Genomic DNA, 27,597 nt, shown 5'->3' with positions numbered 1-27,597 from the left:
ATATTCAATACTCGATGAGGTGGATTGGCTATCTGTTTTCTTCAATTGGCAGAATCGCGGGCTTTACAGCAATTCGCTTAGCACTTATATCCACGTATACTCACATGCCTCTAATGGTTGATTGATTACAACTCGATGACGTTTTTCCGGCGGAACATCCTCAGCCCGCGGGCTGTACTCTTTTGCGTTCAGTACATTTAACAAATGTGAACCTTTTCCTGGTCTCCATGGGCGCGTTCGGGCAGAATTATGCTTCCGACGTTAATCCGCGAGTGGCATAATTACCTGTTTTGACGCCACCGGCAATGTTTCGCACAATTGCACGGTAACAGACCCGCACAACCGGGCTTCTGTTCGTCTTCGACGTCGCATTGCCATGGTTGTATACGTAGTAACGCGGCTATTCTCCCACAAGTTAACGCAAGTTCCGTTTATAGATTTGCAATAAGTAAATGCAAGGCAAATATATAAATAAATCCACTTGTACTAACCAGCTAACAACAAACCTAAGCCAGTCTGCTTCAATATATATATGTATACATATACTTTATAAATACACAATATATATTACCAATCATGTGTATCAGATGATCCGTTATAGTTTCGATTTAAATATGCCTCGAAAGAAACATAACACCCAATCTGTGTAAATATATAAAGTAACTTCAATAATAGCTTTAATGTAGTATAGAGACAACATAGTAAATGGAAAATCTGATTTTTCAGGGAGCGACAATTATGAGAATGTCTGCTTCAACTCAATGTCCTTCCATGAAAAACCTCGAAGTACTGGATATTCAAGAGACTCCATTGGAAGCTCTGTCTACTAAAAGTATACAACAATCAATAGAAGAGTTACCTAGTGTCAATACACTGGGTGGCACTGCTCAAGACGAGCAAGTTCCGCCTTTATCCTAAGATAATGTAATCTAAAAAGTTATTAAATGCAACAAATTATAATAAAGTAAAGATACCGCGATATATTTCGTGAACAATAATGTAAAATATACGCGTTTTATTTCCGAAAAATATTGTTTTCAAATATGGAATGTCTGCCTTCTGGAAGTACTTTAAAAGTAGACTTTACTCTAGCGCATCTATTGCCGCTTCCACTTTAAACTAACAAATAATAACTCTAATATTAGAATGATTTAATTCAGATGAACCCGATATAAACGCTAACCAAATCAAATTTTAGCTAGGTATTTTCTCTATACCTAGAGTTTTAAAGGAGATCATGGCATTCGAGACAGCGCTTAAATTTTGGTAATAACTTTTCATAGACACCCGAATTTTTGGGTTCTTTTACGATTCTCGATTCCGTGTGGAACAATCTCCTGCCCTCGAACGATTTCCCCTTAACACAATGGTATGCAAGAGCGACCCCGCCTAAAACTGCCGAGTTCACAGATTCATCTAGCGTGCACACTTGCATGTTGAATACATCGGCAATAATCTGACACAACGTTCGATTAGCTGAAGCACCACCAGTAACTACTAACTTGCCCGAAACGTTATTTCTGAGCTTTTCCGTACTTTGTAGACGTTCTATATAGAGACGCTTTGACATCAACTGACCTAAAATATGAATAGAGTGATATTAATCATAGTTGTAATAGTTAACTCAAATGTACATATTCTATATATTTTATTTACTAAAATAAATGTATATTTTATTTTCTAGGTAAAAAGGTATATCATCTTAACTAGAGAATGAAAAGCGCATTTTATCAGATGATAGATTCTAGAGAGGCAGTAGCTGCCGTGGGAAGTTCGATAAAGTCTGATTAAACAAAAATGCAACTTATACGCTAGAACATTATCATTAGATTATACATATGTATCCTATAAGTATACTAGAGATAAAAATAGTAGCAAGCAGTGCATTTGTTTGCAAATCTGACTAGTTTTGAGCAAGTAGCTTGAAAGATGAATACCTTCAACAAGGGCGCGCACTTCGTCCTCAGGAGCAAATGGCTGTTTTATGGCAACGGACTCAGGGCCACTGATATCAAATCGATATCTTCCCTGTCGTTCTGGTAGAATTTCCGGAAAATCAAAATATACGCCAACTTTTCCATTATTTCCCGGCGGCGTAGAATTCAGTAACCAGTTAAAACGTTCCCAATCACCTACATAACGAAATAAAGGTGTTTATCGTAATCAGCAAATGTCAGTCGTTACTAACAATTTCAAAAACTAAACTCTCCAGATTCCCTTGACCGATTTAAAAATACAATTTCAGTTGGTGTCAGCATGATCGTAGCGTACTAATAAAATGATATACATCACCTTCTATTGCTTTAATTTTGCAAATTATCAACATTTTTTTATTTATGTAACGGTTAACGGACATACCCATAATCGTGCGGTTTATACGGAGTGCGGAAGTAGAGAGGGCTCTCGTATAAAAATAGACTTTAGCAAATATATGACAAAGATTAATTACGAAGTTCTCAGAAATTACCTTCAGCTAATTCTTTGGCAATTTTATCACGCATAAGGCTACCGTTCTTGAAGCACAGCATTCCCATAAGGCTCTTTGGGTCTAGCGGGTTTACCATAAAATGACCTTGCAGACAACCAGGCTGATCTTTTTCAGCCCAAAAGAGAAGTGTATCTGAGCTGCCTAAACTCAGGATCATATCGCCAGGACTACCACAAAGGCTTGTAAATGAGGCTGGATTGTCACCTACAGCAAAAAATCATAATGTGATTGTTCATTTTTTGACTTAAATCTTTAATAAATCAGAAATACTTCAATAATAATTTTATACACATGGCATACTCTTGCGTTGTTATTTTATTCCACGCATGTAACACGTTCGGAATATGTTTGATTTTTTTTTTTAACTTTATTTGTATAATGTACTTACAAATTGGGACAGAATTACTGTCGTTTGCTCCTTAGCTCTGCCTTAATGGAAATCATTTTTTAAAAGATCTTTATGCAAACCTAGGAAGACATTCTTCACAGATGTACTTAATCACATACAACTACTGTTTGTTTCAGTCACGGCTTTATTCGGTCTAAACTCAAATTCTAAACTGCTCATAAGTATAGCTCCTTCTCTAAGTTAACGAAATTCTAATTGAAATATTTTAATGCTAATCATCATTAAAGCGATTATAATACGTGTAGATTCACTGGTCCTTTATTCAGTTACACAAACAAATAATCTAAACATACATTTTGGCTGATATCTTAACTGTAAGTCTTAAAAAATAAAAGTCAAGAACGATTATGAAATACGAGAAGACACAAGGAAGGTAGTTAGGAGGACAAGAGCGAAAAACCTAGAATATTCGAAATCGAAGATCTAATGTAGGGATTAAATGAAAATGGTTGAAAATTAATCAACATGGCGTAAAAAGCTGATATCTGGAGAACGCAGAATTTCAATGGAGAAACTACAACTTGTTCGAACGAAATGCCGGCAGAAAGGTAGTTTTGGAAAACAGCCTTTACTTTCTTGGTTGATATTTTCGGGCCATTAGAAACTACCTCTTACGACATTTCAGCTGAATTCCTACTGTAGATCTTCTGACTTGGGTCATGGATTTTTTTGGAAGCATCATGTGTAATAATACCAATAACGTAGACCGTCGACGCAAAACCTGAAGCAAACAAAGCATTCTGCTCTCAAATTTTGAACGCAAACTTCCAGCCTCCGCCATAAATAGACCCGCGGATGAATACACGCTCGTTATTAGTTCAAATATAGATGTATAAATAAAATTCTGTTAAAATGGACTGCCTTAACTTTGTTACTGCTTTGCAGGATCAAACATTTCACAGACACTTATATAAACATAAGCGTGTATTTACTCGAACTTTTAAACTAAACTATTTCATTCTGTATATTTCTTTTTCATTCCTCTATTTCATATATATATATATATCGCCGTATGGATTTATTTTCCTTTGCCCGGTCATGTAGCTCAGAGGTGTGATTAAGAAACAGCTTCCCACTCGAATGAAATGCAGGATACCATTTCTCTTGAAGTGCTATTATAGTTTTAAAGCATTACACGCAAATCTAGCGCACTCCAGTCTTCTAAAAATTCATGACTGGAAACCCGTTAGATTTATTCTATAGGAAAGAAGTTCACAAAGAAAAACATGTTTTAGCCTCGAAAATTAACACTCAATCAATGGTCAGATTTTTGTTCCTTGAGTGCCGCAGCGCTGCAGAAATGTATAAAAGATTAATGAAGAGTAGACAAGGAGGTCTTGAGCGAAATTGGGATGACCAGGGGTTTGTCTTTGAAGAACAGAAACGCATCGTCGCAAATTTGCACTAAAGTAAAGGAAAAGTATATTGGCTCTATCGGTCAAAGCTGGCATTTTAAACGTACAGAAATACGATCCATACGCGGGAAAAGTAAAAAATGAGTCTTCTGTGAGTTAACTTATGATCAGTTAGAAATGCTACAAGCAGTTGATGGAACTTTATTCACCAAAAAACTTGCCAGGAGCATATAGTCGTCGTAAACAAGTCATGGTTCAAACTCTACTTCCAGGGAATGGCATTACATTGGAGAGAAATCGAGTTCGGCAGTAGCGTCAAGTAAATTCAGGTTAGGTGATAACAATTTTTGCAATGGATACTCATCGAAATTGAAATGAATGTGGCCCGCTAGTTCGAATTCCTAAAGAGACTCATGAATAGTTGACACAATAATCAAAAGCATGCAATCTAGTTACTTGATAATGAGGTCAAATCTCATTGTCGTGCTTCATTTGCTTCCGGGATTGAACGAAAGAATATCCAATGTTGGATTCAACCCGCTTATTCCTCCGTTCTAAGTTCATATCAATTAAACGATTATGGGACTTTTGGTGGCCTAAAAAGGGCAACTGGTGCTTCAACATATGCCACTATTAATTAGCTTGGCATAAATAGAGAAATTACGTATAGGAATACGAATGGTCGGTATATGATTGTTCGGAAGCTGCCAGTGCGCTAGGGGAAGCGCTGAGCACCTTTAATACAAATAAAAAGATCATCATTCTAACATAATTAGTTCAAAAGTTATTCAATTTTAGGGTTCACCGGGCTCACTTGTAAAAGTTTAACATTGAAAAAATAAAAATTCAGCCAAAAATGAACTACGTTTTTTGGTTAAACATCACATGTAATCATGTTCATTAAACATTTCGTGGCCACGCTTTTGAACACATAAGTAGCGTCGGGATAACTTTGCGTAACGTCGATTTTTCCTGTGGGTTGCAATGAAATGGTTACAATAAAATGGATACGCATGAAAATCAACTGCGCGAGCTGAACTGCATGTTGTTAAAAATATATGTCTCAAAAATTTTCTCAAAGAGAGTATTGAGAGCTATTCTGCGGGACAAAAAGGAAAAAAAAGGCTACAAATGTATCTAGGACATTTTACTTGCTCGAACTACTTGAAAATGCCATCTTGCCATTTTTTTTATAAAACTGATTAATCAGATTGGCCCTCACCTGTAAATGCAGCCACGCGGCAGTGCAGGCCGAAGCCAAATCTGCGTTGCATATAATTACTGACAGGGCCTAAGTCATCACCGCTTGGTACAAGGCCAGCATCACCGCCAAGTTTATTAAAAAGAATCTGCGCACTTTCATATTGCACTTCAGGCGGAGATCGAGCGAAGCAAGCCCGTAGACAAGTATGGTTCCACGAATTAGTCCGGATATCCATTAAGTTCATACCAGAGCCATCACTTACGTCAATTGGAGCGATGTTACCTGTACAAGATACGAGATACAAGTCCGTCTGATCTTGTGAAATTTAATCCAAGAACTAGCTTAGAGTCTGTCTCAGTCCGTATGTACAATTGCGAGGAAAGCCCTGTAATTACAATTTTCTATGGGTATGTGCTTATATCGCTCCGGATTATTACACCACGTATACGCTTCACGACAGGTAGAATTGGAAAGGCATGTTATTGGGCTATTTTTCGTATGCTATTTTTTTTCAGTACGCCCTCGTATTGCTCCGAGCTATTATACCTCATGTACGCTTCAAAACAGGTCGAATTCGAAAGGCACGATATTGCGCTATTTCCTGTATTATTATTATCACCATTGCATTATTGTGTATTGCCATTTAGTTCATCATGTTATTAAATGTATGCACGCTATACTCTCACATAGCCCAGAGGGGGCAAGGTTATAAACTAAATTGTGCATTTTCGGCAATCCTTTATAAGTGAGCAAACAGTAATCATGAAATACTTAGCCAAATAGTACGACTGACCTACAAAAAGGCTACTAAGAAAGCTGGACACAAGGGATATTCTCTTCGTCAGATTATACTCAGAAGCCTTTTCATTAGCTATTTTAGCAATTTGAGGTCCACTAAAACGTTCAAAGGCGCGTGAGCCTGTCAACTCTGCAAGGACCTGGGCCCCGCCGACCGCAGTTTCCATTTCGCGACACTCGCTCGTCGTCGAGGAATCCATCCAAATGGGAGAGTTTTCGATTGAAAATGCTTCTTTTAGATTCTCCTGCAGAGATCTACAACAGATAAACGGATGCACTTTCAATTGTAGGTCATCAATCATGAAATGAAGTCAGTAGTAATAGCTAGTTAACATGTTGTTGAATTCGTAGTTTACACGCATCGAATATCCACGTATGATTCGTTGTATTGTAACATGATGAAAACATCTATTACAACACAGTGAAAATATTCATTAAAGCCGCGAGCCGCTTGCGTGGTCAACGATCTTTATTTTAGGTTTGCATTTCGCACAAATCCCGGCTAAGCTCCCTCGCTTGTGCTAGTTCTTAAGCTTGATGGATGCTTTCATGTTAAGAGCAGCGGACTTTTGTGAGTGTTCGTTGTCCGAAGGCAAACCTTATAACTACGGAAGGGCTATTGAGCTTGAAATTAGAGTCCCCTGTCCGTGTAATATTGTATCCTCAACTCGCGAATGGCCTTGGAAGCGTTTAGATATACTTTGCGAAAAACTGATAAAACTAACAGTTCGGTAAGCCGCGGAAGGGCGCAACCCCTACGCTTCGAAGGTCTGCCTCCCCCCAATCTTCCTTAAGGACCGCTGCTATTTGCAGCTAACGAGCACTCGTTTTTTACTGTTATTGTTGCCGCTAAAATGGTACCTTACAGAAGGTTCCCAGTTTATACACATACACCTCATAATCGAAGAATACCGACACAAAGCGGGGCTTGAATCCTCGTTGCCGTTACCGAGTTAACCGAAAATCGGTTTTAATAGCACAACCTATTTCATCCCTGATATAGAAGCGACAAATTTTACCGTCCGTTGCACTTTGACTAGACATGCTAAACTTTACCTACTTAAACAGTACTCGCTTGGCCTGGACGAAATTTACAATCTTCTTTTACGGGTCCTAATGGAATTGAAGAACTATTTGGGCACCTTAATTCTTTCTTTAAACTTGAACATTGATTTGTTAGTTTTTCCTTGAATTTTTCCCACATGTTAGTCTCTACCACCTCGCAGTCGTACCATACCAGCGGTCTTTACTCACGTACGTTCTGACTCTTAGCAGCATTTGGTCCTCGGACCATTGTTTTTGAAGTATTTCCCGCTTAGTCCCCTGAGTCCGCCTTTTCATTTACTGCCATCAAATCTGATACACCCCGCTTTGTCCAAAGGTTGGACGGCTTTCACTATGCCATGTACGATTTCGCCCATCTCATAGCGCTGACCATCAAATTGCAACGCACCGATCGGAGCCTCGTATTTGGGCGTATTACAGGACGTAATTGGCTCTGTCGAGTTCTAGACACTAAATGGTCGAACACCATTCATTGTAATATCAAATATATGTATGAATCCGCCGAAACGGAGCTCGAATTCGTACACGCTGACGATCTTTTATTTACAATCTAAATAGTTTTATATTAATTAGTCTTATTGTCAGTTCTTTACACGAACCTTGGTGTGCAAATCGACAGGGTCGACAAATGTATAATACACTTCCAAGGAACTATAGTGTGCATATGCGAAACAATCCAGTTTTGTACGTGCAAAGTTGCCAATACAGGTGTTGATGATGATATTGGTTAAAACTATCAACTACAGATACTAATATACTTGAGTGGGTTCATTTCACGAAGCGTTGATGGATCTTTCCAGTAAACGGTGCCATGTTGCTGAGCACAACCACCAATACAGACGATCCGACTGAAATCCGCCTTTAGCCGTAATCTGAGACGAAAAACAATAGTTTACATGTTATCTTAAGGTACCATAACATTATTTAAAAACAATATTATGCTTCTATTCATAATGTTCTCTTATTTAGAACGAGATATCAGTCAATTAGGATAATAAAAGGTTTTAACCTATAAAAATAACTTACGTTTAGACTATAAAGATTATGTATTCGCCAAATTCGAAGATAATATGAATAATGAAAAAATGCCTATTAACAAATGTGATATAAAAAAAAATTTATATGCGTGCCTCCGATACTTTGACTGAATATTTATCTTAGATTTCTATTTTACATACCTATCTAGGATAGTATCTAAAGCGTCGACCCACATCCTTGTGGGAGCAACCACTTCGTGTGGCCCTTTACAAAGGGCACCTGAATTAGTACCATATCCAAGCCGATCGAAAGCAACATGTTCTTCTTCTTTACACACGATTTTAATCCTAGGAAAGTGTGGTGGTCCTGTCGAGAAATCCAAAATTGCTTCGACGATAACAGCTTTCAACTGCTGAGTGCTTAGGTCCAACCCAAGATAGTATTCTGGTTTCTCACTCATTGTTCATCAGCTCTCTAGCGACGTTCACCTGAAGTCGAACTAGGAAAGGTCGTAATACCATTAGAAATAATTTCAACGTCGTATCTTTTAGTACAAAATACGCTTACTTTGTGCAGCGAACGTTAGCAGCTATATGTATAATTGCAATATTGATGATTAATATAACTTCCAATCGTCTATTTTTCAAGTCAATATCATGCTTCGTTCCATATCACATAGATCTGTGCGGTTTGAAATTGAGCTATATACAAATTATAATTACTGGTATCAAGAAAATCTCTAGAAGTCTCCACTTCTGGAGCTATGTTTAATAGGCACTTATCGATTTCTAGAGACGTGGCATTACCATATAAACGTAACCTTAAAACATATTTAGTGCCACTGCGAATTCGTTTAGGATACTCGTTTGATTTCGTAAACCTCGCGCATTAAATGGACTGTTAAATTTGGATAACCATACTTCCTGCCTTTTATCTTAGAGTGTTCGCTAATTGATTTTTATCAGCTTCTAAGTCACTAAAATATTGGCGATATATTAATGGAAGACGGAGTTTATTTATTTTCCCTTACTATTTTTCGCATCATAGTTTTCCGATTATTTTGGCCCTATTTAAAAAATAAGCCCCTATAGGTTTAAATTACAAGTCTCGCGCCACAGTTAATTCCGTCACGGATTATGGGAGCGGTTGATTCATTCGAAAAACTGAATTCTAAATTTGACAAACTTACATGTTTATTGTATAAAGTATATTTGCATGTATGTTTGCATAAACCGATCTGCATGTATATACAGACACAAGTTGTTGGACCCTCGGCCTGGAATACTTCATAGCTTAAGGCTCTCGAATCTTTTAGGCTTCACTATTACTAAAAAAGTCAAAAAATGCGTGCGTAGCGACGCCTTTGTAGACCTTGTAGTGACTTTTGACATATGTCCTTCCACTGACATTGTTGGCATATTGTAGCATTGTTTGTTTATTAAGATATATTTCGGTTCTCCAGACTAGCCTTCAATGATCTAATGTCGTGACCATTTACTTACATGCTTAGCTTCTAGGTGTATTAGAGTAATGCCAAACTAGGCTGCAATAAACATAGAACGGTATTAAATATGAACCTCCTTAATTTTCTAATCTACGTACATTCAATTTCGGACAAAAGCGAACCACACAAATGTTGCGCCATGTTTCAGGCTTCCAGTAAGCGATCTCCAACGAACAGATGGAAAGGAGATCTCGCCTGCTACATCCACGATACTTCCTGAGATCATTTGCATTCTGTAGCTTTGATCGATTTTTTAACGAGGGTATTAAATTAATCGGAAAAGAGTGCGCGTATTATATCGGCGTACGTCAACCCCCTAATTCAATAAGACCTAAAAAAATATAGGAAGGACAACACTGCTCTTCGAATATTATTAGGTCCGTAGATATTTCAACAATAATGATAATCTAAACACAGGTAACACGCCGAATACAAAGAATGGCAAAAGACACATAAGTAAGGTTAAAAATGGTGCGGAGCCTAAGCAGTATACTTTTAATATAATAACATAAATGGAGTAAAAATTTAAATTTAGGTTTTTCAGATTTTCAAAAGTTTTAGGTTTTAAAATTTGGATCTGCCAAAATAAGAAAAATGTATTTTCAAAACAGTTGGTAGTCCTCGTTACTTATGTATTTCTTCCAACAAATTAACGTTGGAAGACGTGAGCATTTTGGTGTTTTCTTTTGGAAATATTTTTATAGAGGGCATGAGTATAGCTATACGCGATTGAGTTATTGCTGCTATGTGGCCCAGAATAATAATAACAGTATTTATGGTCACACAAATTCCCGCAAATGTATTTGCAAAAACACTAAGGTACGTTACCTAGTCTAGATCCGAATAGAAGCGCAAGCAATCTCTTTCACCATTTTCCACTGTACACTGGTTTTGGTTCATCTTCTCAGTGGAAAGGATGGCACAAGTAGTGTCGATTGACGTAGTAAGAGAAAGAAGATAGATAAGAAAAAAGAATATACACGACGCAACGCGAACAAAAAACGGTAGACATGGCTTCTAGGAAAGAAACACGACTATATACCGTCCTGAAAGCAATGCTACCATCAGCATAAACGGTGCAGACATTAAATATCTGATGACGGAAGTTCGCTAGCGTAAAAGCACAGATTTGTGTATGTAAAAATACAAAACTGAACATACTACATTATTAATCAAACGTCCTGAAAACTACTACTCCTAGTTGATATTTGGCTTCTGGCCTGCTGTTAGCATAAATCATTTCATTCACTTATAGTTCGCTCGTATTGCAGAATAATCTATAGAACATTTTCAACTCGACTATTGGCAAGTTCGTTGTCTTGAATAAAGCTCCGAATGTTTTCATTTTTTGTTGTCAAGTTCGAATTTGGCGCTCAGCTCCAGCTGGCAGCGACATGTTCGAATATTGTTGTGTCTGCTCCAGATCTAATGCTTGGTAAACATTGGCGTCGCGGCAATGAGTTGTGAGTGAACTTTGTTACCGTTCGAGTGTTTTGCACAGTCGTAAAGTCGGTGACTACGATCTGCTGGGTGTTTAATTACTATTTTTTTCTTCCGTCCATACCGTGGATAATCGTGGCGTAGCTAATGATACAAGGGAGGTCGGTGATGCAAAAATTCGTATGGTAACTCAATTGGGAAAATGTAACGGATCTTTCGGCTAAGCCAAATGAGATGCTTCTCATTTCAGAAAACGACAGCCAAACCAATTTACTCGTTTGCCATTGTCATATGCGCTTAAATTGGTATACAGGAAAGTGGAAAGGGATGGTTAACTAATAGTTTTCTGGAATTGTTATACAAAGAAAATCAAGTCCTCCTGCATTGAATGTCCGAAAGGATGCGAGGTCGACAGTCCCAATCACAGGCGCCCGCCACTTCGCACGAAAAAGAGAAGTCTGCCCCAGCATCCGTCGAGTCGGATCACGAAGATGCTAACGCTAATGACAACGTAAGTGAATCAATAGTCGTCATGTTTAAGTCTATTTTACCTAGGGAAGGCTTTTGTTGTAGCTTCTGGTGCATTTGGTGAAGGCCAGTGAGTCTCTCTTCAGTTCAGTCCGGTCGGTGAGCGGCTATTGGCCTAAACGTGTTTCATCGGAGAAATTTTCTGATAAAAATTATTGACCGGTCAAACAATTATATTATAATTATCTTCTTCAGTTAAGTCTTCTTACTCCACGTTTAATCATCTTCGAATTAACTTCCAAAACATCCAGGTTATGATCAACAAAACTATTTAATAAATATTTTGTGGTCGTGCTATAGCGGGGTGTGTCAGAATTTTTTCTACAGGCTTTTTTCATTTGGCAGGACGATACAAGTTCGGTAGGATCGCATGGCGAGGCACGAAGTAAGAGACGCAAAAAGACTCCAGGACGGACAACATTCAAGTATGCAAGTCACTTACGGGAGGAGCATGGTCAAGCGCTCTTCGGAGTTCAGTTCAATCCGCATGTGGATGACCGGGATATATTCGCTACTTGTGGCACCAATAGGGTCAGAAACAGTTTTGTCTCATCTGTGCTAGGCTTCACGGAGTAATTTACCGACCATCGCTTGTCGTTAAGGAACAAAATGTATACTTCTAGCTTGCTTATTAATGACCTGGCAGGAAGGGTTTTTAGGCGATAGCCACAGACAGATATAAAGCCATTGATTGCTGATGATTCCTTACTACATCGAAATGTTTGTTCGTGATTGTGTAGTTATCGGTGTATGAAGTCCTACCAAACTCTATCAAGCTCCTACAGTGTTACGCTGATCCTGAATCCGACGAGATGTATTATACCGTGGCATGGGGCTACGATGAGACGGGTGAACCGTTGCTTGCAGTGGCGGGAGCCAGAGGAATTATTCGTGTTATCAATGTCGCTCGTATGGAAAGTGTTCAACATTACGTCGGTACGTGGGGTAGCTGATAGGTGCACTGTCGAAGAATTCTTTAATTTTTACCCTTTGACTCTATTTATCCATTATAGTACTGCTCAAACGGTACTGCATGTGTCGTAGGCATAAGAAAGAAGTACATTAAGACAAAACGTTAACCCTAAATTTCACTCTCATGTTCTTTTGATCTCAGAATCACGAGAAAATCACGAGACTAAATAAAAATACCCACGTTTCGTATGCGGTAATAGAGTTGTTTTCTCGCGATGCTTATCCGTCTTTAATTTATAAAAATTGTCACTTCTGGCTTCCTATTGCTAAGGGGAGGCGTTCATATAGTATATACAGTTATAAAGAGTCTGATTCACTTCTTGCCACGAAAAGTACGGGATTTATTATTTGTACAGGGCACGGACACTCGATTAATGAGGTGAAGTTTCATCCACGAGATCCGAATCTTCTATTGTCTGTAAGCAAGGACCATACGCTTCGCCTATGGAATCTCCGTACAGAACAGTGTGTTGCAATCTTTGGCGGCGTCGAGGGTCATCGGGATGAAGTTCTCAGCGCAGACTTCGATCTACTTGGGCAGAGGGTGCGATTTCCATGTATATGCAGCACTCCTTGCTCCTAAGCTTATTTTATGCATTTCTATACTGCGTAGTTTCAATACTTGTTTGAGTATCGTCAATCTATGAAAGCTTTTGTAGCTTTGTAGCTAGCTTTAGATAGCCTTTAGAATATTTAAAATTCGTAGGCAAAAACATCGTCCCGTTGTAGTTTTATTATGTTTTCGGATTTGTGTTTTCATTAAAGCATAACTGACTGTTTGCTGAACCGAACTCTTGAATTTCGATACAGATTATCTCATGCGGGATGGACCACTCGCTGAAACTCTGGCATCTAGATTCGCCAATGCTACAGCGTGCAATTCACGACTCGTATGTATACCAACCAATGAAGCACAGCCGGGCGTTCCCTACTGCCAACCAGCATTATCCTGACTTCACAACACGCGATATTCATCAAAATTATGTCGACTGCGTTCGATGGCTAGGGAATTTCATACTAAGCAAAGTACTATTTTAGCATATTATCTTTTCTTAACGTGTTGTTTGTTATCCTTTTACAACTAAAACATTTTAGGAAAAAAAGATTCAAATTAGTTATATTACTGAATAGAGAAGGATAGCTTTTTCTCTTTCTGTGCTTTTAATCAAATGTTGTATTTTTTTGATCGAATTGATGTAGTTAGTCATTGTACGTCTTCAAACTTAACGTAACAAAGACTTAGTGCACTTCTTTTTTAAAAACTAAGCAGGAAGAATCGATAACAGTATTGATGTGCAACTAAATGTCCTCATACATAAGTTAGCTTATTGCTTATAGATTTTTATGACTTGTTTAAATGTTCACTTATTTGGTAATGATGAGTCTAATAGAACCTGTAACCTTCAACGTAACTCTCTTGCGCTACAGTCATGCGAACAGGTTATTGTCTGTTGGAAGCCCGGCTATATGGAGCAGAGGGAGATAAAACCATCCGATTCAGCTGTTACAATCGTTCATCAGTTCCATTACCGCGACTCGCAGTTTTGGTTTCTTCGTTTTGGTCTTTCAAGGGATCAACGCCACCTGGCTGTTGGAAACCAACTGGGAAAAACCTTTGTGTGGGATATTGACGTGGCTGATCCTGCTTCCAGCAAGTAAGTGAGCATCACGCCCATCTTCGACTTCATTTGTGCCCTGCTATCAAACTTAATGGTCTCGGCATTCAAATAGTAGTGAGTAACCGTTTCCATTCAACAGGTCGGGTATTCTAAATTGGTAAGTATTTATTTAGACATAAGAAAAAGTTGCAGGAGGCTAGGTGCGGTGTATACAAGCGTTGGGGCAGTACAACGTCGAGTTTTTTTTTTTATCAAAAGGTGCTGTACGAGTAATGAAGTGTGGGCCGATGCGTTGTCATAATGAAGGACTCAGGACTTGCTGCGTCACCGTTCTGATCTCTTGCGTCGGACAGACTTGCGCAATCGTCTTAAAAGTTCTTAGTAGTACTCCTTTAAGGACGTGGAATTAGAGATCATGCACTTATGACGAACGGTTCCTCGACGGTCGAAGAAAACCGTGAAGAGTACCACGTTCTCGCCCGTAATCACTGTCACAGGCATTCCAGGAGGAAGATCGTCTTCGATGGGCTCCTATGCGCCTCTGAAATGCTTAAACCACCTGTATACTTGAACTTTACTCAGTGTCTGGTTTTCCTAGGCATTATACAACATCCGCAAAGTGTCTGTGCATTAATTTTTCACACATATACATGCTTCTTGCTTAGTTCGGCAAAAATATTATAACGTTGATTTTTCTTGTTACAAAAGCCGGGAGATCTAGTCAACACAATAGCCTAGACTGTTTATTTCTAAACAGAATAGTATTCACCATCAAACTGGCTAAATGATTCGTCACCGTCGAAAATAAAGCAGCTGTTACTGCAGCCCCAAGATCGTCCTTTTGGCATTTTATAACATACTTTTTACTTTAATATATGGCCTAAAGGGAGTTAATGTCTAAAGTGGAGCTTGAATCGATCTTACGGAACTCTTATTTCATCTGAGAAACAGACCATTTCTCAACACAAGTTCAGGTTATTTCAATATGTTTTGACGTTACAATTTTCTCAATATTTTGAGAATTCAAGGTAAATTGTGGTTTATTAGAATAATTTTGTTGACTGTATATCTATTTGAGCCGTTACACAGATGCAATGGATCAATGATTTAATTAAAACGGTAAACCTAAATTGAAAGCTTGTCAAACGTGCAGTCGCTAAGAATCGATCAATCGTAGGTAGTAATCAAAGACCTAGGGGTCTCGTAAGTCTAACTCTTAACGCATCTATATGTTAACGCAGCTATGGTTCTCTGATATTGCAGATGTAGCACGTTATCTCATCCTAAATGCACAGCAATCGTCCGTCAGACATCGTTTAGTAATCGGGGTGACGTTCTCATTTGTATTTGTGATGACGCAACAATTTGGAGATGGGATCGAACTCAGCCTCAGCAACAGCATCATCATATCAATGGCTCTCATGCCACCGCAGACGATTAACTAGGGTGGGACGACATTAAAGAGTAGGAGGAATAGTTGCCCAATCATTTGAGTACGCTTATGCCTAATTTTGTGGGAACTCACTGCGGCAGTTAGCATATGTGTACCTTTTTAGAATGCCTACATAAAATAAATTATATTTTTCATGAATAGGTTCGACAATACGACTTAAGAATAATGACACTTGAGGGAACCGTCTAGTCGTAATCTTTTCTTTTGAAGGGGCGCATATTTGTTATAGCATTAAAATATGTATTTTGTGAACTTAAATTTAACTTATTAATCCCTACTTATGCTGTGTATGTACATGACTATATTATTTCAATGTAAGTTTTTTTTACTGCTATATGGTAGCGCCTTTAACAGCTCATTTTGAAAAACACCCACCGCGTAGAAGATGAAAATGGATCTTAGTGCATGAAAAACCTACCGATATAAGGCTAGTTTTGTTCTGAAGAGCGCGAAGATCTGAATGTTCTCTTTGCGTCTGTTCTATAATTGATGGGTCATACATAAGGGTTATTGCTTTCAAAATCTAGTGAGCACTATAGTCTTCCGATCACCCTATACCAACTATATTCATTACTGTTGCCTTCACGTGTGGATATTCAAAGCACGACTGTCTTGGTAAATAGAACGCTCAATGCTATCAACGTCATGTGCTTATCGAATTTTGAACTGGAGTTCTTCTATCATCTTTGTTTTCTGTGTCGTGAAAACCTAATATCAGACTGAAATGTGTTTCCTTATAGGTTTTTTACCTAATGCTATATATATATATATATATATATATATCATATATCATTGTGTATGTTCTTGGCCGACGTTAGCATAGGTAGTGCTATGTCTATGTACAAAGTCGTCATTGTCACCTGTGCAAAATGTACACCGCTTCACGGTTGTGAATGTAGAAGGGATGTCCATCATTTAACGGTTATCTAATTTAGTATTATAGCTCATTGTTCAATAAATTGACAATTTTCCACACTATATATCTATATGTAGTTATTAATAATAATCAATACGTTCATTGCAAGTTAGTTCCAATAATCAAGTCAAACGAGTATATCTAGTTTACACCACGTAATGAAGCGCTTTCTGTAGGAAGAAGTTAATGAGTTGTTAACTAATTTACTTAGTTTTTTTACTAAATATTTTAGTACATAGGAGTTTAACTTAACTCTATACAACTCAAACATATAAACGCTCCAGTCCCTACGGAACTAGCCTGTAGCATATTAACTGTATACTCAATATTAAATTAATATACAGAGAAATTGACCTTGTGACCTATTAGGATGTTCTGTTTGATAATCGTGCCCGATGACCTTTTGATTAAAAAGGGTTTGACACTATTTCCTTAAATAACAATTTTTCAACACGAAAGTATGGTTGTGATGAAATAAATATTTTTCTAACTAGACTATTCAACAATTGTAACATGCTTTTAATATAGCTTACAAAATATAGACCGCTTTATAGAGCCTTACACTAAAGAAGGTTAGAATAATTCTAGAATAATAATAGAATCAAACTTCCTATACGCTTGGCGTATCTCCAGTGAGACTATACTCTCGCTTACCCAGATTTATTACAGTCGACACAAGCTGCCAGAACAAGTGTGAAGAAAGTGCTTTCCTGGAACTAAGCGAAAATCATATCTACTAAAAATGGTCTATTTTTTAATACGATGGGTGAATTATTATAAACTGAATAACTTTCTTGATAATTCAAATACTTCAGTGACCCTATTCTTGTGTATTTTAACGTTAACAACTACAGCATTTGATCCACTAAACGGTACGGATCGTCTAACTGATTTAGTAATGTTATTTTACATAACACCTAATGTTCTATTGCGCATTTAATATACAAGCTGTTAAAACTACTAAGATTGATTAATAGACAGAATACCAGTATGGAATTTGTATAAGTTCATAAGTTAAGTTAAGCACTAGCACTTACTTAACAACGTTTTTAAAGTTTCTTCTAGTATACTTTGTATATACCTACATCTCCTTTAATCGTCTATAGCCCAATTTCCTAAAAAGAAGTTCTTAATGGTTTCAAAAAGCTATATCTTCACTAAGATGAATATTGTTTGCTGGGTTTCTATAATTTCTAGAAATCGTTTCCTATAACTTACCATGCATGGTTCACGTTAATGTCAATTATTAAAAATTTGTTATTAATATATTAGATACTTTCATAGTCAATATAAGGTTTATTTGCTCTTAATTTCAAAAACCCGCAATTTATTAAGTAGCTAATGGAACTTGCAAATATTGGCATAAACAAAGCAAAACTACTCCGCTCTTTGACAAAAATAATCATTTAGACTATATAGGAGTTGTCTAATTATTTGCTTAGACATCTGTAAGTCGAAATCAAAATGCGTATCCCTTAGACTTCGTTATTTGAAAACAATGTATTTTTGAAGTCTCCCAGAATATGCATGTCTTACATTGAGCGGGTATTCATCTGCTTGAATTACTTGAAGGTGATCACAACTTCAAGTATATAGAGGTTCCGTCGTCACAGGACCTTGAGTATATCGATAACACACGCAAATTGATAATCTATTGATTTCTAATAGATTAAATCTGAGCAATTAGCTTATACCAAACAAATGTGTGCAATTTCAGTTCAGGAAGCATCAAAACTTGGGATCGTATCTATTATTTATTGCGTGCTTAAAAAAACATCAAATAGTTATACAGATTAAGAATCATTTTTTGCGCCGTAAGAAGCCTGGTTACTTATCATTCAGAAAACGTTTTTATTTGAATATTTCTTTCGAACTTAATCAACTGCTAAATTTATGCTAAGAAATCGTCCAGTTACACTAGTATTGTTTGTTCACTAATAGTTAACGACTTCGTAATATCCACTTAACAATGGCGCAATCCATGAATACAAAAAGTTCGGCCAGAGACAATTATATTAATTGTGGAGTATCACCGGGTAACACACGTCGCTTCAAGGATCGTTGACGAGCCAGCGCAGGATCTTGTTGTATAAGAGAAGTCTCACAGAAACACACACACACACAAACACACATCCACACGCCCACATAGACACACACACACGCCCACGCCCACATAGACACACTCACACACAGACACACTCGCATTTCCAGGCTCATCTACACAACTGATTTATTTCATAAAAGGAATTGTCATATTGCATGAGTCTCTATGTGTATACTAAATTAGGTCAAGTACTGTGACTGTGAACGCTGGTCGTCCCGACTGCCGAGATGTTACTCATTAAGAGATTCAATGCATGGTACGAAATTCAGTGTAACAATTCACTGAGAAACTTAAAAAAATGGGAACCTCATTTACTCCTTTTTCCGTCATAAAGCTTAAAAATAATACCATTATATGTTCTCTTAGCACCCCTGTATACTATTACTATTTAACTGAATATGCGCATTCCAGGATTGTGTACATAAATAAGGCAACTATTTAAAGATATTCAAACTATATAGATTTTTTTAATCGTTTGCCTTATTTTCAATTCCACTCCATACATTCATTTACTCTACTTGTGCTTTCGAGTCACACTGATACAGCTTCAAGCAGCTATTTTAGCTATCAGTTGGTGCCCTCTAGGTTATTAAGACAATATTTATTGATAATGAGAATAATAATAATAATCATAACCATAATCACCATCATATTATAAGTGTTATCGTTTGCTAATTATTATTGATTGCTTGCATTGACAACATTACATAGTTTCGTTAGTTTTCTGGTTCTATAACCGCTCTAATGCTTTCACTTGGACTATCGTATTAATTCGTGCAGTATTGCCGCCACTTGTTCCAAACATACCCTATGTACATTGCGCAGTATAATTGTTATTATGATCATCGGCTTAACTCGATTATGCCGAAAGCACGTCCAGTTAAGGTGACAGGTTTAGTTGAATATTTCAAATTATTTTGGTGGATGCATCGAGACTGTGGCCTCTGCGATGTCCGTCATTTTTGGGTATTCTATTTTTTTGTCGTCGAGCAACTTTTGAGCCCATAATAACATATGCACAGCGACTACTAATGACGGAATTGTTGACTCAGCTCCGTCCATCTCGAGAATGGCCGCGTTAACCTCGGACGCCACCTGTTAGAAGAGAGATTAAAGGGTCAATTTTATTGTTAGAAACATACGGTGTGTCATATTTATTGTATCGGAATAGGTTCTATTGTTAAAACTATTTCATCTTAAATTAACAGTCTACATACACACAACATATACCTAATATCGATGTAAAATTTTGAGAAGAAATTAACTTCACAGGCTGATGGTTTATGTTTCCAGCAAGCACACTCGTCTCTACGGTTTTGTGGCAAGCTAAAAATGGTACTAGGAATATGCTAGTTAACATGAAGGTTAATTATAGGGGTGTTGCAAAGTTGGATCTCGTTATATTTAAAGCTAAAAAAATCGATAAACCCCATGGAACTGGTGAAAGTTGATAGTTGTTCTTTTTTCAATATCGCCGTTGTGGTCAGCTTACCTTTTGTCTGTGGGATACATGCAATAATTCTCCAAAAGGGGAAGAAGCGGGATTATCGAAGGCTAGCAATGCAAGTGTCCGTTCCATTTCACCAAGTGGTGCAGAAGCCTCTTCAACTCGTGGCGCTAATTCCTGTTGGGCAAACTCCAGAGCTTCCTCAGTGCGGTTTTCGCGAATCAGTTCGATTAATTGCTGCTGTTGGATGCGAAATAGTAGCTGACGGTCCGTACTGAGTAACCGAGGATGCAGTTCGTCGAGCAATCTACGTGCTTCAAGAATCCGCCCGCCATGGATCGCATCGCGTATTCGAATACGTTCGTCAAGCGATGCTGAAACGTCAGTATTACCCGGTGAAAGCGGAAGTCCGCTTTCTTCACGGAGTTTCTCTGCCGCATCTTTGAAGCTTTCGGTAACGAGGTAGTTCATAATAAGACGAGTGGCCCCAGCTCGAGGGATTTCCATCTTCGACAGTTGCTCACGCCATTCCTTTACTGAAGGAACATCCGCCTATGGACAATCAAATTCAACAATTTCACGAGTTAGTTATTCAGCTAATATTTACAGGGTCCACTTGATGTGATTAAGTTGAAGTCAAGTGTCAGCCGATTTAGGCATTTAGCTGAAGCCATTTCGATCCTGTACGTAAGTTTATTTACTTGTTATAAATGAAATTGTTATGTTTTAGGGCAAATATTATCGACAGTTCTAATCACCACTATCTATCCTTGAATAAGCTTATTTGCTACGGCGTTAATCTATATTGTCGCATAAACGTGTACATTGTGTATGCAAATTAACAGCTATTTTAACAATGTACAGTAACAATTATTTTTTAACTTATTCATTATTATTTTCAACAGTTGATTTCCGATTTTGGATTTTCTGATTTTGGGTTGTTAGGATACATGTTGTTTTACGAGAGATTCATTCTGTTTGAAATTTAGAAGATGAAAATTAAAGTTGAATATGAAATCAAAGCATTTGCGATTTGTGTTACCTTTAGGACAACCCTGTAGTTTATCTTTTGAGCTCAACTGCATGCATTTAAACCGAACTAAGAGCAGTTTTGCTGTCCTATTGAAGTTCCGCAGCTTATAATTTGTGCGCTAGCCACAGCTCGAGCTATATAAAAATTTCCTATTTAAAAACTACAACTTAACAATCAGCTTTGTCGTCAAACAATGCTGCTCATTTTTTTCGTCGACAGATATCCATAAGTTGGTGCTTCAGCGGATATAATCTTTATTGGTATCATTTCGAATTCATAGGCACAGCTCGATTTTTACTTAATGCTTTTTTTATTTACACAAACCTTAGGACCTTTTGTTGAATGGCCAGCCGAGTGTGAACTCATTTTGGTTACTGCAGAGATGAAATTTACAACTCAGTCACGTTTTCAAAAAGATTAAACTGTAGAACTTTATCTGTTGACACGATTTTCGATTTCGCACTCGTATTTAGCGTTGAAGTTCGATTCAGGTGTAACTCAACCAGCTTATGGCTGTCGATACCGATCTGATGGTTGTCAACACAGGCTGTATTTCTTTTGACAAAGCTGTGAAATATTTAGCGCAGTAGTAAAGCACTAGAATCACTATACGGCTCTTTGCAACTAAATGAGAAATAGTCACTTGTTAAATAGGGCATAAAACTTGACGGAAAATATTTTATTTAAATCAACTGACTCGGTTGTCAAATACCACCCATGCATAGGCTATATAGTTAGTGAGTTACCAGTAAGAGAGCTCATTGGCCTTTTATTTGGTCATCTAGCAGCGGTACCTAGATGCGTTCAGACAACCAAATCCATGAACATCCTGATCGATTCTGTTCTAACGGAAGTGAGCAAAAATATAGAAATACTAGCTTGTTACCGTATTATATAGCTTTTTTGTGATTATTGAATTATGTGCACTGGAATTCCCTTAAATTACCGTCAATGCACTAAAATACTGTATTCGCCGATATTTTTGGTCCACATATTTTCATGTAGTAACGTTCGCAAATAATTGTAAGAAATCAACCAAAGACGCAAAAATACGCCTGCTTTATTCGATGCTTCAACAACTGGAATGATGCTGCCTCAGTCAGTATAACTAGCCAAATGTGCATTTCGAATTTTTGCTGCAGTTAAGTATAGTAAGGCAATCTCATATTCATCTAAGGATAAATGTAACGCCGTTGTAGGCACAGTTTTCTAACGTAGTAGCTTGCTACGATACGCTTTAATTGTTGTAAGTTCCTATCTGATAAAGCAGCATTACCTATTATTAAAATTCGACAAGTGTATTCAAAGAGGTTGTAAATAGAAAAAACAAATAAAAATTATAACATCAATAGGATCTCCTTTAGACTCATTATTACTGGACGAGCTGTACCAATATTTGCAGGATAAGTATCTTCATTAACTATATCGCCCATTGGAGATGGCGACAAGGCTAATCTATTTGTAACAGTGTAACCGTAATAGTTATCGCAAAATCAATAAAGAATCGACAATTTTTTACTTGAATTGAACAACGCTTCAGAAACAAAGTAAACACAATGTACAAGAAATCAAGAGATCTTCACTTAGTTATTTGAACAAATTCGATTCGTCCGATTCTGTGAGGATCTTCCTGCTGCATCTAGCGGTGCAGCATTGTACCGTTGGGGAGGCGGATTGTTTTGGGTATTGATTCGTTGAGTCGTCTGCTCCAGTATGGTTGACTCCATCCCAGTGGGCGCTGCTAGTTCGCTGTGGTCTAACGAGCGGTTTGTGTGCGCCGCGAATTGCAAGTTCGTCTGTATAAACGTTTGTGTTAGAGACACGGCCTGGATTGACAACTTTGTGGCAAGATGTACGCGGGCGGTGATCAGGGTTACGGCGCCTACGTAAGTAGACTTACATGTCAATTGAACGGCTACATCATCTAGTTAGTGCTCCGCCGGTGTAAATTAAGGGTGCTGAAAACGAATGCATTATTGTAAACTTGCGCCATAGATCCTACATCATGACGCCATCGCTATCAGTTCTTCTGCTTGCTCAAGCCGGTCGCTTGATTGGCGGTAGTTCTCAAGACCAAAATAACATGACAGTAGCGAGATATATGTACATAGACAAGGTGTGTGAAAATCTAGAAACGATACGTATAAAAGGACTAAATATTCCTTATAAATGCCTCGCATTGTTTTAAAATGCATTGTTAGAAAATGTCAACACTTCAATTAAATCTAATGCCTAGATAATGATACTCATGATTATTTCGAAATAAGGAAACAACACTTCAGGGCTAGAGCCACGCGTGGTCTCCTGATTCAACCCAAACCATGTGCGCTCTTTAGACGATACAATGCTCGCGTTCATCGCCCGATTTATTGCTTAGCGGCTCTTACTCAGCTCTTCTAAATGCTATGAATACGCCGCTGCTTCTGCCCTGCGTATTAGAAAATTAATATAAGGAAAAAACACAGCTCAAAAATAATGTATCGTTATAAATTGTGTTCATCAGGTATATTCTATCCTGTATAGTTTGTTTTTGTTCTCGTCATTTGTATCTATAAACACAGTAGGAGTGATTTAGATAATTGTCTACATGTGACTGGTCAATCTACTGTACTTTTGTCAGCTGGGCATCTTACCTTGTTGACAATATTTTTCGGCGAGTATGTATGATTCGGGCTTACTTACGTATTTTCGAATAATCCGAGCTGAATAAAGCCTTTCAACTGGCCGGTCGTGCGCCATTCAACGATAACTACAAAATGTTTGCATTTTGTTGTCCCGATTTTTAATAATATTGGTATGATTTGATCTTTTCTGCACTTGTTAATACTGTCGCTAGGAAACTTTTCATTTTCATTGAAATAAGTCACAAACGAGTACTGAGCGCACGCCGGTAACGGGTAAGTAAAGTTCAACTGGAACCAACATTGTCGGTGTTGTGTTGTACTGTCTCACTTCTAGGGATCGCAGGGAGGAGGTACGTGAGGTTGCTCAATGGGGTGTCACTCTTCCTTTGTGATTGATTGACTCTCCTCTAACTCACACACACACATACACACACATGTGTCTGTGTCTGTACTCCTGACGTCCTTGAGGACGAATCAGGTTTGCTATTACAACTGGACCATGAACCAGCACAATTAATAATTTATTAATAGACAGACGCTGCCATTACCTGACTGTTGTTCATTCTCAATAAAACTTTATTGAACGTGTCAAAATCTTCTCCCTCCTGCCCCATTTTTCTAACGACGTTAGCTAATTTGGCGCCCTGTAAGCGAGTGGCTGTAGGTTGTTTGCGATGGCCAAATATCTTGAATTGCCACAGGAGGTACATCTTCAGTCGTATCTAAAGACATTAAACAGCTGCGCTGCGTTTTAGCTATCGAGTGTTTGCGATCTATTTGAGATGTATCGCCATCATATCACATAAAAATAAAATATGGTTCATGGTCTGGTCCGCAAAACATTTTATCTAGTCTTGTTCCAACAGAGAAACTGACAAAGAAGGTACTACTCGAAACATGGACCCACTCAGTGATTGTCCACAATGATGTCACGGGAGGTGAGGTAAGCCCCGTCAGGTATGTGTAATGTTTTGCTGGTAAAGACAGAAAAACACGGTTGGCAACTTTACTATGATTGGAGACGGAGGTCAATTCAGGAAACTCATTACCGCGAGAGAGAGAGAGAGAGAGCAAAGTTGGGGACAACAGGCAAGAGAAATGTCGACGGTAAAAATATGAAGATCTCTGCCTTATTAACGACTGCAGTCCTTTGTCGAATTGGCTCAATGACAAGGTGTCCATCTTTGATCAACATCCCATAAGGGTCTTTGACGCAAATAATTTAGTAAAACCCGTTACCCTCGTAGTCTTGCTTAAATCGCAGGCTTGACTCCACAACCATGTTATTAGTGAATTGCTTCGAAAACGCGTTTGCTAAAAAAATGTCGACAAATTTTCGAAACAAACGAGACTGTTTAGGACGAAGAATGGTCTCCACCGCGTTAGAAGACCGAATGCTCCATAAGGGGTAGCGCTTGGACACTTGGATGGCTAAGTTAACGGCTCGTATTTCTCACCAATTTCCATCCAAAATTGAAATTGCCCAACCCTCGGGCGTTGCTTTAGTCAGCCATACAAATAATTATACAAGTATCAGATTGCGTTTAATGTACAACTTTGACGACGCGTGTAATTTACCGGTGGTTAGCAGAATACTTATTTCTGTCTGTTTAATGGTAGGAGATGAGCGTCAGTGTAGCGTTAGCGTTTTTAGTTTAAGTAAACTCAATGAATTCGTTGCTCGGGATATGTGCATTGAGGTTACAATAGTAACAGATCCGTAAACATAGTGTTTAACGAAAGGGAAATTGCCAAAAGAGTTGATGATCTGTTGGACAGCAGCAACATGGCGCGTGCGACGCATGTGTTTTATATCGATCAGATTAAAAGCACCGATTGCGTTCTTAAGACTACTTCACAGAAGTCGTACTTTCAAAACCAGTTGAAATGACAGCGGCCAAATTCTTTTTGTAACAATGCAATCAGATCCGTTGTAAAAGCTGCTTATCAAAAAAAGTATTTTTGCGGCTGAAGTAGGAACCGTCGGATCCTTCGTTCTAATGCATCGAGTACAATTTTATGATGACCTCCACCGAAGGACACCCAGCTATGATTGACGTCCTATTTTGTTTTCGGTGGTGTCAATGAGTTCGATCAGTGCTTATGCGCAGTGGTGCTAAGTGCTAAGGAGTTTTTAATTATGACACTTTTTCCGGGGTGTTTCCTGGATCAATGTAAACGCATGGTATCATCTTTTCTATTGGACGGCTACAATTACTATTTTCTAAACAACTGTTACCCTTATTCGTATCCTGCTACCTGCTATTGAAACAATACGTGCTTCACTCTTTTCTACTCAACTTTCTAAGGATAAAGATGATAGTACAATTTCTTCCATCATTTTACATTTTTGTCGCCCTCGCTGCGATGACTCAAAAAGCGTCGACATACGCGCAAGCATCCTGCATTGATCTGTCTAACATCCCTCGGATTCGTGGTGTTTTAGGCAGCGGCAGTTATACTCCGGGAGGAGGTAATGGTGGAGGTTACGGTGGCGGTGGAGGAAGAGGCGGCGCAAGCGACAACTACGAAAGTGGCGGACGTGGCGGCGGGGGATACAGCGGAGGCGGTGGCTACGGAAGTGGACCAGACCGCCGAAGTGGTGGCTACAACCGTCGGGGGGATAATCATGGCGGCGGTGGTGGGTAAGTTACTTCCCATGACTTTCTAACGCTATTTTAATTATATTTTTGTTTGTCGTTATGTATTTTCCGACTTAGTAGAAGCCCGACTCAAAGTCCGAATTCTATTTATTCAGCCAGCTATGAAATTCAAAGGCTTCTTTTCTTTATGCCCCATTATTGTTGTTATCGTCTTTGAATTCATTTAATGAAATTAAATCTTTGAAGATTTCGTTACCTGTCTTGAAACTGAAGATGACTGCTTAGCGGCCTTTACATTATTGAAAATGTTTCTATTGCAGTATCCATAGCATCGTTGTACGTTCCCTCAGCAGGCCCAACAGATATTAAATCATACTTTATCCACCTTCATGTTGTCGTTTTACAGCCGTAGCGGCGGCCGAGACAGTTATGGCGGTGCAGGCGGCCGTGATAGCTATGGTGGCGGGGGTGGTGGAGGTCGGGGGGGCGTCGACTACACCAGCGGTGGTAATTTTGGAGGCTCTCGAGGTGGAGGAGGTGGATCACACGGGGGCTCCCAAGAGCACGATATGCCGGACACGATATTTATTACCGGAATGTCTGAAGACGTGACAGAGAGTCAGATAGAAGAACACTTTGGCGCCATTGGTATTATCAAGCTTGACAAGAAGACTCGCCGGAAGAAAATTTGGATTTACAAGGTATGGTTTATTCGTATTTTATAGGTGTTTTGTTGGTACTGGCTGTTGGAATACCTCCATTCAATGAATTCGAAACTAGGGACTTACACCTTGTCACTTTGAAGTAAATTGAGAACCTCAAAGTGCATTGCTTAGTGAGAATAGAGCGAAATCATATTAGACTGGTGGAAGACTTTTACACGAGATTGTGATTCTATGGTTAACTAGCGATTATTGATCTAATGGACAGTAGAAATATTCCGGCTGCCTGTAAGCTTAGGAATTTAACTAAGTACTTTGGCTCTGTTTACCAACATTGACTAAAATTCTCTTGCGAGCGTCTCGTACAGCGTTGTTTTTTACAAATACACCATATA

At 38.4% G+C, this 27,597-nt stretch overlaps 5 protein-coding genes across 19 annotated transcripts in view; 3 read left to right on the top strand and 2 right to left on the bottom strand.

Annotated features, from left to right (window-relative positions):
* LOC111246505 (G protein-coupled receptor moody-like) overlaps positions 1 to 1,005 on the top strand; it is a 44,809-nt gene extending 43,804 nt beyond the window's left edge. For 4 of the 5 annotated variants that reach the window (XM_022796215.2, XM_086984820.1, XM_086984818.1 and 1 more), the window contains one exon: positions 727 to 1,005. In XM_022796215.2, the coding sequence (XP_022651950.1) occupies positions 727 to 918 (192 nt within the window). In that variant the 3' untranslated portion in view covers positions 919 to 1,005. The remainder of the gene's footprint in view (positions 1 to 726) is intronic. The other variant, XM_086984819.1, reaches the window with a different exon arrangement.
* Positions 982 to 11,154, bottom strand: LOC111246504 (xylulose kinase-like). Of its 8 annotated transcripts, none has more exons than XM_086984814.1 (9): positions 10,963 to 11,153; positions 10,630 to 10,701; positions 8,498 to 8,785; positions 8,078 to 8,191; positions 6,250 to 6,509; positions 5,475 to 5,738; positions 2,468 to 2,692; positions 1,938 to 2,132; positions 982 to 1,578 (listed from the first exon to the last, which is right to left on the bottom strand). In XM_086984814.1, exons 3-9 carry the CDS (start codon positions 8,755 to 8,757, stop codon positions 1,226 to 1,228), a joined length of 1,671 nt encoding a protein of 556 aa, XP_086840940.1. In that variant the 5' UTR covers positions 8,758 to 8,785; positions 10,630 to 10,701; positions 10,963 to 11,153; the 3' UTR covers positions 982 to 1,225. The 8 variants fall into 8 exon arrangements, with proteins under 8 accessions (XP_086840940.1, XP_022651945.1, XP_022651946.1 ...); XM_022796210.2 differs by having other exon boundaries at positions 8,498 to 8,796; positions 10,963 to 11,152; XM_022796211.2 differs by lacking the exon at positions 10,630 to 10,701 and having other exon boundaries at positions 8,498 to 8,796.
* A 75-nt stretch (positions 11,155 to 11,229) lies between these two features.
* On the top strand, positions 11,230 to 16,793 carry LOC111246506 (polycomb protein eed-like). Of its 4 annotated transcripts, none has more exons than XR_015324661.1 (8): positions 11,230 to 11,752; positions 12,115 to 12,300; positions 12,510 to 12,705; positions 13,098 to 13,285; positions 13,552 to 13,767; positions 14,170 to 14,396; positions 14,619 to 14,981; positions 15,624 to 15,764. XR_015324661.1 is itself a non-coding variant. In XM_022796219.2 (7 exons), the coding sequence occupies exons 1-7, from the start codon at positions 11,630 to 11,632 to the stop codon at positions 14,659 to 14,661; spliced, it is 1,179 nt and encodes a 392-aa protein (XP_022651954.1). In that variant the 5' UTR covers positions 11,230 to 11,629; the 3' UTR covers positions 14,662 to 15,215. The 4 variants fall into 4 exon arrangements, 2 of the variants coding, with proteins under 2 accessions (XP_022651954.1, XP_022651951.1); XR_015324662.1 differs by having other exon boundaries at positions 14,619 to 14,921; positions 15,624 to 15,746; XM_022796219.2 differs by lacking the exon at positions 15,624 to 15,764 and having other exon boundaries at positions 14,619 to 15,215.
* A 1,671-nt stretch (positions 16,794 to 18,464) lies between these two features.
* LOC111248049 (glucose-induced degradation protein 8 homolog) lies at positions 18,465 to 21,998 on the bottom strand. The gene is made up of 3 exons (XM_022799760.2): positions 21,638 to 21,998; positions 20,326 to 20,832; positions 18,465 to 19,928 (listed from the first exon to the last, which is right to left on the bottom strand). Exons 1-3 carry the CDS (start codon positions 21,677 to 21,679, stop codon positions 19,746 to 19,748), a joined length of 732 nt encoding a protein of 243 aa, XP_022655495.1. The 5' UTR covers positions 21,680 to 21,998; the 3' UTR covers positions 18,465 to 19,745.
* A 1,017-nt stretch (positions 21,999 to 23,015) lies between these two features.
* LOC111246292 (uncharacterized) overlaps positions 23,016 to 27,597 on the top strand; it is a 5,854-nt gene continuing 1,272 nt past the window's right edge. Inside the window, exons 1-4 of the mRNA XM_086983061.1 lie at positions 23,016 to 23,199; positions 24,272 to 24,287; positions 26,384 to 26,582; positions 26,947 to 27,241. Coding sequence (XP_086839187.1) covers positions 23,164 to 23,199; positions 24,272 to 24,287; positions 26,384 to 26,582; positions 26,947 to 27,241 — 546 coding nt within the window. The 5' untranslated portion in view covers positions 23,016 to 23,163. The remainder of the gene's footprint in view (positions 23,200 to 24,271; positions 24,288 to 26,383; positions 26,583 to 26,946; positions 27,242 to 27,597) is intronic.

The sequence above is a fragment of the Varroa destructor genome, unplaced genomic scaffold (assembly GCF_002443255.2).
Source record: "Varroa destructor unplaced genomic scaffold, Vdes_3.0 BEIS01000003.1, whole genome shotgun sequence".
Taxonomy (NCBI): Eukaryota; Metazoa; Arthropoda; class Arachnida; order Mesostigmata; family Varroidae; genus Varroa; species Varroa destructor.
The sequence above is the reverse complement of the archived record's forward strand: the minus strand, read 5'-3'. Positions and strand labels throughout refer to the sequence as shown.